The sequence below is a fragment of the Vespa velutina genome, chromosome 6, assembly GCF_912470025.1.
Source record: "Vespa velutina chromosome 6, iVesVel2.1, whole genome shotgun sequence".
NCBI classification, from domain to species: Eukaryota; Metazoa; Arthropoda; class Insecta; order Hymenoptera; family Vespidae; genus Vespa; species Vespa velutina.
Genome location: NC_062193.1, coordinates 6793714 through 6803713, shown reverse-complemented (window position 1 = coordinate 6803713; position 10000 = coordinate 6793714). Strand labels below are relative to the sequence as shown.

The window sequence follows — 10000 nt, the reverse complement described above, 5'->3', positions numbered from 1 at the left end:
TTGAAATGCCGTTCTTTTTTTTTCTTTTTTTTTTTTGTTTCCTTACCTCCTCTTTTTTCTTCTTCGCATTAAAACGCACATCTTGTCTGACGTACGTTTAGAAGCAAAACAATATAACGTTGTTTTATTCGCGTTGCAACAAGCCACGAGGTACTTTCAATTTGGTTAATTAGATGGAACGAAGTGCCGTATGGCGAGCCGGTTGGCCTCATAACATTGTTATGGCGCCAGTTTTGAAATAAACGAAAGGTGATTATCAGAAGTGCCATTAATGGACGGCTCGTGTCTGCTCGTTAACGATCCTCCCCATTCTACTTTTCTTCTTTTTCCTCGGACATGGACGGTTATTTGCTCGGTCTAAGCGTCTTCGAATCCGTACAAGGAACCAGAAAGACGAAGAAGAGTCGACGAACTGATGTCTCTCAACTAAGAGATCGTATAAATGTACGTTGTTCGTTCGCGTAAAATAAACGGCCAAGGTTCGCCAATATATTTTAACGACTTAGAACGTTTATTCTTGTAGATCCTTAAAAGTTATACAATATTTCTTAAAATAATTTTAAATGAATAAAATTATTTTCCTCTTTAATTTATATCAAATTGACAAATTTTATTATATACATTTGTAATGTTTCAGAAATAAACGAAAGATAAATGTAAGTTAGATAATGACGTTTATAGTTATCGGCACGCGCTTAAAAGCAATAAAGTATAGTTCTTCTGTGTTTATCTCGAAGTGTTGTTACCTCGGAGTGCCCTTCCACGATGGGATTATTCGCTTTCGGAAGACATAAGAGTACCCTTTTGTAATTGCAGGTGGTGATGTGCGGGGCGGTACCGGCGATGGTGCGCTCCGTGAGTCTCTACTCGACTTGCAGCAGCGGCAATGTTACCGTAATGGGCCGCTCGATCAAGGCCGTGGGACGCAGCGATGACAATGCACCCTACCGTAAGTGGAAGCTTTTCATCTTTTCAACCTTTTTTCTTTCGACTAACATCTTCCTCTAACGATTCCTTCGTTAATGACGGTGCGGCTTAATAAACGATTGTGACGAAGAAAAAAAAAAAAAAAACAAAAAAAAAGAAGAGGGAAGAAACTTGTGTTCTTCATTTTTCCTTTCTTTTTTTTTTCCTCTTTTCTTTTTTTCTTCTTCTTCTTGTTCTTCTTTCTTTCTCTTATTTAATTTAACATTCAGTGATTCGGATCGTTAATTTTATTTCAAAAATAATCAATAAAGTTCGCGTATCAAACGATCAAATTTATTTCAATATTATTAATATTCTTATAATAATAATAATAATAATAATAATAATAATAATAAATTCATCAATTTATTATAATGATTATAGATTTCGAAGTGAGATGAAGCACATGCATGCGTGTGGCTATCTTATGATTAGTTAATCGAATCCAATCGAAAGTTTCGAGGTAGCAAGAGGCAATGAGGGAGTTTATCTTACGAATCGATGGTTCCGTAAAAATTTTTCGAAGAGCTGACGAAGAAAAGGAGTTAAAACGTCGACGATCGCCGGCATTAAAGATCTTAATTTACTGCGATTCTTATCGATTCGAGCTCGGGTCGAGGACTTATATTTTCTTCTGTCTGTCTCTCTCTCTCTCTCTCTCTCTCTCTCTCTATCTCTCTTTTTTGGCTACCAAGAAAGAGAGAGCAAAAGCGAAAGAGAGAAAGAAAGAGAGAGAGAGAGAGAGAGAGAGAGAGAGAGAGAGAGAGAGAGAAGCTCTTTATCCCTCTTATCCTTTATCTACCCCTTTCTCTTGTTCGTCCCAAAGCGTAGCTTTTACGAGCTAATAACCAAAGATAGTATCGGACGGAGCATGTGGTATCGATTCTCAAGATTTAAAAGAACAAATTCGAATTCTTCGAATACACCCGAAAGATCTTTATTTCTTACATGGAATAAGAATGATAATTCACGTCGATCGAGTTAAAGTGAATCAACGTATTTCGTTTCTCCCTCCTTTCCCCCCCCCCTCTCTCTCTTTTTATTTATTTTTTTTTTTTTTTTTTTTTTTTTCCGTAATTTCTTCGAAGCGATACAAGACGTCGGGTAAGAAAAAGAAAAAGGAAAAATTAACGAGATAAGGATCCGCGATAATCCGCGTCAGAGAAATCTCATCTTCGCTAATAACACCGAGAAGAGGGCAGTCATCTTCTTTGATAGAATGGAAAAAGGGCAGCGCCCTTTTCCTCTCGCGAAGAGAAGACAGAGACGAAGAGATGGTACTCTTTAAAGGAAGGGAGTAATAGTTTTTAAAGAGCCAAAGTCGAGATGAGTAACGATGCTCCTTTTAAATCGGTCTAGTCGCTATTGTTTTCGACTAGACACTGTTTACGTCTAACTCTCCCTCTCTCTCTCTCTTTCTCTTTCTCTTTCTCTTTCTCTTTCTCTTTCTCTTTCTCTTTCTCTCTCTATCGCATTCGTTCTTTTTCTTTTCGAAGGAGTGTTATTTATTGACCGGCATTCGAATACGCCGCTTTTCCTTCGTCGTAATTCACATTCGTTGGACTCATAGAATCCGTGACTCTGATCTTTCTCTCTCTCTTTTTTTTTTTTTTTTTTTTTTTTTTTTTTTTCTTTTAAACGGAGGAAAAAAAAAAGAGTTACCTAGATCGTTTGGGACGACAAGCATTTGGAAAAAGCGTATCTTTATCGCGAATTGATTACTCGTAAATGTCAAAACTTATCCTTTACGAATGACCATCGATAGAAATAACCACGGCGTAGGATCGTTTCCCGGAATGTGTGTTTCTTCTCTTTTTCTTCTTCTTCTTCTTCTTTTTTGTTTTTTTTTTTTTTTTCTTTCTTTTCTTCTTCCCTTCTCTCTTTATCCTTCCTTTTATTTTCTCCTTTTTCTCGAGCTTTCTTTTTTTTATCGTTCTACGTGGTCTCCTTTTGGTGAAAAAAAAAAAAAAAAAAAAAAAAAAAAGAGAAGATAACGCTCATTCATTCCCTGTTCAGAATCGATACGATGTTACTTGTATCGAATGAAAATCGATTATCATCGTTATCTTCCTGAATTCTCTCACGTCGAAATACCAAGATGTCTTGTCTTTCCTTAGTCAGTATATTATGCTCGGAGAGGAGCGTTCTCGATTCCAATGCAATCTCGAGAACCGTTTCTTGGCGTGCATGTGAAAGTGAAGGAGGAGAGAAGAACGGCAGAACCGTCCGCCCTCCGCGGACTCCGTGTTAAGAGAGAAAGAGAGAGATAGAGAGAGAAAGAGAGAGAGAGAGACAGAGAGAGATGGCAAGAGAGAAAGAACTGAGAGGAGGAGGGAAGAAGTTGAAGGCTTGTGTAAACAGAAGAGCCAGTTTTCGCGCCGCACGCTACGCCGCGTCTGCACCTCCCCGAGATCCATCACGTTCTTTCGTCTCCTCCTCTACCACCTACTTCTCTCCACCTTCTTTCCCGTTAAGCCTTTCTCTTTCTCTCTCTCTCTCTCTCTCTCTATCTCTATCTCTCGCCGACAACAGCATTGCTTCTCTTACGGAACGGAATGAGAGAATCGTGACGTACCGTGGGATCCTTTCTCAATTTTGCATTCCAATTGTTTCTCCATCTCTCTCTCTCTCTCTCTCTCTCTCTCTCTCTCTCTCTCTCTCTTTGTTTCTTCTCCTTTTTATTTCTTTTATTCCTTATTTTTTTTGTTTACTTATTTATTTACTTATTTTATTATTATTATTATTATTATTATGATTATTATTATTCTTTTGTCTCATTTGATAAGAGAAATTCAGTAATAGATCTACGTAGAATGATACACAGTCTACACGATAGAATCATATTGTAGGAATATAGTGTAGACGTTGATCTCCGTCATCGTAACGACATATGAGTCACCGTCCGTCCATCGCCAAGCTGGCATCAGTTTTCTCTCCGTGCTAAAGACAGCCGGGTGGTATCGATTTACCTTAGAAGGAACGTCGGACGAGCTCGATATAAGCTCCGGAAGAGAGAACGTCATCGGATGAATGACAGTGACTTTATGAAAGATAAGACATTGTTCTACGTAATGTTTGAAATCGATGTCATTCACTATTTAACTCGTTCGAGTCAGTTCTTCTTCTTTTTTTTTTTTTTTTTTTTTTTTTTTTTTTAATATTATCATTATTATTATTACTATTATTATTATTACAAAGACATAGGGATCGTTTGATTTACAAAAGAAATCAATGTTGTTGAGTGCCACTTATATCTTTTTTTTTTCTCTCTCTCTCTCTCTCTCTTTCTTTTCTTTCGTTATAGTTGTTGTCGTACCGGCGAAAGCGGATGCGTGCCTGCGGTCGTTCGAGTATAGTTTCCGTGGTCGTTTACCGCGACGTAAGAGTAGGTGCCGCAAGTCTTTTTTACGATCACGTTTCCACATTAATCTCAAAGGGCCGTCCCAGTCATTTTTTTTTCCTTTTTTTTTTTTTTTTTTTTTTTTTTTTTTTTTTTTTTTCTTCTATCGTAGATCACTACGAAAACTTCCTCGTACGGAAAGCACGAGAGAAATAATTGATCTTCCTTTAAAAAAGTTCGTCGAAAAGATTTTCAAGCAAAAACGAAAAAAAAAAAAAAAAAAAAAAAAACAACTCGTCAAATTCATTCGTTTTGCTGCTTTAATAATCATTTTGTCCTTTAATTATACGAATCGAAAAAGCAAAAGGACAAAGGAAAAGAAAAAAAGAAATATATCTCTGATCCTGAACTCGAAGAGATACTACCTGTTAGAAAGAGAGATTGTGTCTATTCAACGAGTCCCGATTAAGAGAGGCTCCATTCCATCGTGTGGAAGCGATAGAGCCACTAATTGGTTGTCTTCATTGTTCGAATCTCGACTTACGAATCGACTCGAAGTTATTCGACGACCACCCCGAGCGATCGGATGGGGCGTTCCTAAGCTATCTAAAACGGTCTCGAAGGAACGTTGGTTGGAGTTGTTCGAAAGAATACGAGGAAGGGAATGCATTTTCCTTTCTATAATGTTCTTTCTTCTTTTTTTTTCTTTTCTATTTTTTTTTTTTTTTTTTTTGCTTTTTTTTCTCTTGCTACGACAGCTGGTAAGATCGATTAACATACCCGTCCGTGAGGACACAGTGGAGAAGATCAGGTTTAAAGAATTTCGCGCGAACCAGCTTTTCCGACGGGGTGTCAGGAAAAGACGGATGGACGCGGACGTACGGACCGGATAGGACTAAAATACGGATTGGGAGATAGTGGAAGAGGAAGGATTCCAAGCGTAGACAGCACTCGTCCGACCTGGAGTTTAATTATTTTAGTCTTAGCGAGCTGTGATTAGCGCGTCAACCCGGTAAACCAGACTTCAGCTGTCGCACCTTTGATCTGAGCCGGGACGCCTCTCTCTCTCTCTCTCTCTCTCTCTCTCTCTCTCTCTCTCTTTTCTTTTACCAGTTTGTACACCGTGTAGGTATATGTATGTACTATCTGCTCCTGGTCAAGAAGGACGATGCCGTTGCACATCGACCAATCGTGCGTTTAGGTGTTAATGACAGGGTCGCTATTATACATGCGCCCTCGTAACAAGAGCTGTGGCTATACGCGTCTTTTCTTCTTTCCTTCTTCTTCTTCTTCTTCTTCTTCATCTTCTCCTCCATCTTCTCTTCTGCTTACGCATTTGGTATACCGGCTATATCGCGTTGTATTATAGCTTTCATAACGCCGACGCCGCGAAATTGTGGCGGACCAGTGGTTCTCAATGGTACCCTCATATCCAGGAAAAAGCAATCGTTTAAATCATCCCTATTATAGATATTGTTTTTGAGAAAGAAACCACTCGTACACATACATAAAACTCTGGCAAAGAATATTTGGACGGGTTTCGAGCCTTTCTTCGATGTCGAAGGGTTGAAAGAACTCGGCCGTCGTTCTCATTCGAGGGTGCGGGTCAGTTGCGAACCTATAACCAACCGGCAAATCGGTTCCCGTATCGCGAGAAGCACGTAGAAGTAATATATGGGATCCATTCTTCTCTCCCTCTCCTCGTCTCGGTCTTTTCCTCGTATGAGAATGCTGGCCCATCCCACCGGTTATTATCGGGGGTAATCGTGCCTAAAAGCCGGTGCCCGCTTTTGATTAAAATTGCCTTTTAATTCATTTGGCAGCCTCTAATCTCCTGGCGGCTTCGATCAGAGGGCAGAAGCAGTAAGGAGACGGGGGTGGAGTTTTCGAGAGTGCAAGAGAGAGAAGGAGAGAGAGAGAGAGAGTCTCTCGGTCCTTCTCTCTCTTTCTTTTTTTTCTTTCTTTCTTTCTTTCTTTTAGCACGACGAAGAAATTCTTCGGTCATGTTCCCCGTCGCAAAAATTCTTCTCGAAAAGTCCTCGCAATTTCTAGAAATTAAATCGAAACTCGTTAATCCTTATTTTTAGAATTTTAATATACGAGTATCGAGGCTAACCGAACGAGGAAAAAGGGTCTTTGATTTTTGGTATTTAGAACCTCTTGGCATTACTTCAAAGTCGATATCGAAAACCGCAGGACATACATGGAAGAATTCCAAACACTTACCGGTATTGTAATGTCTTGCGATGTAGCAGTGAACTATTTCAAGATATTGTCAATTTCATATATCCCGATTTCTACATGGATACATACATACATATTGCCATTCTTCCATTTTTCTAAAAGAAGATTCTCTCGTATTAATCCAATGGATCGATCGAAAGAAACGTATTAAATTTTTCGTAGGGGTTAATTAATGAAAATGAAACTGAATTTAGAGATTTTTGAACGAACGTAAATAACTTTAAGAGACAGTTTCAAATGATACGTGATACTTCGGTGCCAAAAATGTAAACGAATTTAAACCATGAACAAATGGACCACCCAACGTACACTTTCTCTCTCTCTCTCTCTCTCTCTTGTCTTCTCAGAAGAAGTTATAAAGCTTGAGAAAGCTCAGGTCTTCCGGGACTTTGTTGTTGCACCTGTAAAACTCCTATTATCCTTTTTACCTTGATCGGAACAAAAGAAGGCTCTTGGACGACGGTATATTTCGTAATAATACAAGAAAGAGACAGTGAGACAAGAAAGAAGGGTTTGGATATAGAAAAGAAAAGATCGTACGAGAGAAAAAGCGAGAGAGGTGCAGAGGGTACGGAGTTGGACGTGCACTCTCTTCGGGGTCGAAGCACGAACGACAGGGTCCGCTAAGTGGCAAAGCACACACCGGTCGGTCTGTGCCTCCTTCATTAGCACCGACCGGCCAGGCCGCCGCTTTTCTTCTTTCCACGGTGCCGAAGAGTGCCTGGAAGGAAGAAGAGGGACAGTAGGAGCGAGTGAGCTAGCGTACCTCGATGTAGGTAGTACGACTCTCGCGCCATAAACCACGGACTCTTTCTCTTTCTTTCTTTCTTTCTTTCTTTCTTTCTCTTTCTTTCGTGGTCTCGCTTCTAAGAAATGTGCCAGCAGCATGAGTGCGCGCGCGCTCACACGCTTCAGCATACCGATGCCACGAAAGACATCTCGAGTCGGCCACCATCAGCGAGTTCGCTTTGTCCTCTCGCATTTGCCGCGTGTATCGTTTCGAAGGACGCACCGCAAAATCTCTTTCTATCTTTCTCTCTCTCCTTCCCCCCCCCCCCTTCTCTCTCTCTCTCTCTCTTTTTTTCTCTCTTCTGCGAAAGCAACGATTCTTTATTTGCCCTATTCCACCTTCTGTTACAGAGAAGCTCACGACACAGTCCGAGGACTTCAGTAGGAAGCTGTACATCTTCGCGGAGAAAAGCCAGCGATACATTTGCTTCAACAAGCGATGGAAACTCGTCGGCCTGGTAATTACTTGTCTTCCAATTATCGAACATATTTCATCGCGGACTCGACAATATATCACGTATTCGCGTATTCGAATAACTTTTAGCTTATCTCATATATATGTATAGCGAATATCATTTTCAATGAGACTACTCGTAACTTCTTTGTTATTTTGTGAACATAAAGATTTCAATTAGGTTTTACCTTATATCACTAGAACAAAGAAAACACTGAAATAGTCACGTTTAAATGTTTAATCATTTATAAAAGATACGACCTCTTCTTCATACTTTCCTTTTCTTGTTATAGCCGAAAAAACAGAAGGGTCCGATGTGCCAGTTCTACGAGGTCTACAACGGTTCGTACCTGAGGTACAAAAGCGTGGCCGATGATACGCGATACCTCGGTTTCAACAAGCTCGGCAAACCGATGAAGAATCCCCATGGTAGGCAGGAATGTTTCAACTTCATCAAATACAATCCTCACGCCGACATAAACCATCATAACAACTTGGTGAACGCGGATATGGGTGGTATGGAGCCGAGAGAACCTTACGTGGTATCGAGAAAGCCTTCACCGATGAGGGCGACGAAGAACTCGCTGATACAAGCCGACAGTAATGGTGCGAGGCAGCAACAGCACCATCATCATCAGCAACAACAACAACAACAACAACAGCAACAGCAACATCCAGCGGGGCACACGACGACGCATCGTCATCGGCACTCGAATCGTTGGAAGATGCGACAAGACGAAGAGGAACACTCGGCGATGCCACGAAGACGACACGAGAGTCGTCTACTCGTCGAGGCCAGCAAGTATTGAGCCGGAAAAGCGTTGGCTCGCCGATCAAGACTGCCTCCTTAATTCGCACATGCAAACACACACACACACACATCCGAACGAACGAAACCGCGTACACAATATAATACACATAAAAGCCAGCCTTACACATAAAATATCACAAACATATTAAACGAAGATATAAGGAACACGCACACACACACACACAGACACACATATACACATATACATGACGATTATACACAGAAAAAAAAAACACATACACATATACACACACACATACACACCGTACCTCCGTGAGTTACCTGAGATTAATCTACCGAACGAACAGCTCACGTACGTCGCTTTGGCGCCCCTTTTTGTTTCCCTTCAAATGATCATGTTCGGTATGATTCTTCAGGAAAAATCGGCGAAACACGGAAACACCGCGACTTCGAGAATATATATATATATATATATATATATATATATATATTTATATATATATGATTAAGCTTATAAGAGCCGCGACTTGGGTCGCGCGAAGCCGTGTCTCGATTTACGTAGGTGAGAATGAAAATATGATAAAGGCAAAGATATAAGGAGAAATGAAAATATGAAATGGAAAAAAGAAAAAAAGAAAAAAGAAAAAAAGAAAAAGAAAAAAAAAGATTACGTAGGACGACTTCAACGACTCCGATCTCCAATAATAATTATTCGCGCGACTCCGAAACTCCTCTCTTGCCCCCCGACTGAACCCATTTAGGGCAAGTAGGAGTAAATCAGAGACGAAGCATGCGAGAAAGAGTCGATGAACTCTCGTCGCGCTTTAAATCATCGCGGCAGTCTCTCGCGCGCGCGCACGCGCCTCGTTTCTTCGCGCGGAGAGTTTGGCACGCGCTAGCCGAAAAAAAAAGAAAAAAAAAAAAAAAAAAAAAACAAAACGAGAAAAGAAAAGAAAAGAAAAGAAAATGAAAAATCGCTATGGCGATCGTAGGTAAGCGCACGTGCGTTCGTTTCCCACCGAGCGGTCTCTCTCTCTCTCTCTCCCCCTCCCTCCCTCCCTCCCTTCCTCCTTCCATCCCTCTACCTCTCCCTTTTTGAACGAAGCGACAAACGGATTCAACGGTTCTAAAAACTCTTCTCCTCCATTAAACACAGGGATTCTCAAATTAGTTTTTTATTCTAAAAAAAAAAAAAAAAAAAAAAAAAAAAAAAAAAAAAAAAAAAAAAATGACAAGATTTTTGTGAAAATGGACATCGAGGGAGGCACGATATAATTCTTTGCTCTAAACTATATAAGTGGAGGAGAAAAGGAAAAAAAAATGTAATAGAGATTCGCGGTGTTCCTTAAGAGGGGCGTCGCGCGCGAGCTCATTGCTGCGCGCACATTAAGAGAACAATAAAGAAAGAAAGGAAGAAAGAAAGAAAGAAGAAAAG

The 10000-nt window shown here is 40.3% G+C and overlaps 1 protein-coding gene across 5 annotated transcripts in view; it reads left to right on the top strand.

The window, feature by feature from the left end:
- The window catches only part of LOC124949980 (fibroblast growth factor 17-like), a 120869-nt gene that overhangs the window by 104997 nt on the left and 5872 nt on the right, over positions 1 to 10000 (top strand). For all 5 annotated transcript variants that reach the window (XM_047495968.1, XM_047495971.1, XM_047495969.1 and 2 more), the window contains 3 exons: positions 817 to 949; positions 7691 to 7797; positions 8087 to 10000. The exon at positions 8087 to 10000 is cut by the window's right edge. In XM_047495968.1, the coding sequence (XP_047351924.1) occupies positions 817 to 949; positions 7691 to 7797; positions 8087 to 8602 (756 nt within the window). In that variant the 3' untranslated portion in view covers positions 8603 to 10000. The remainder of the gene's footprint in view (positions 1 to 816; positions 950 to 7690; positions 7798 to 8086) is intronic.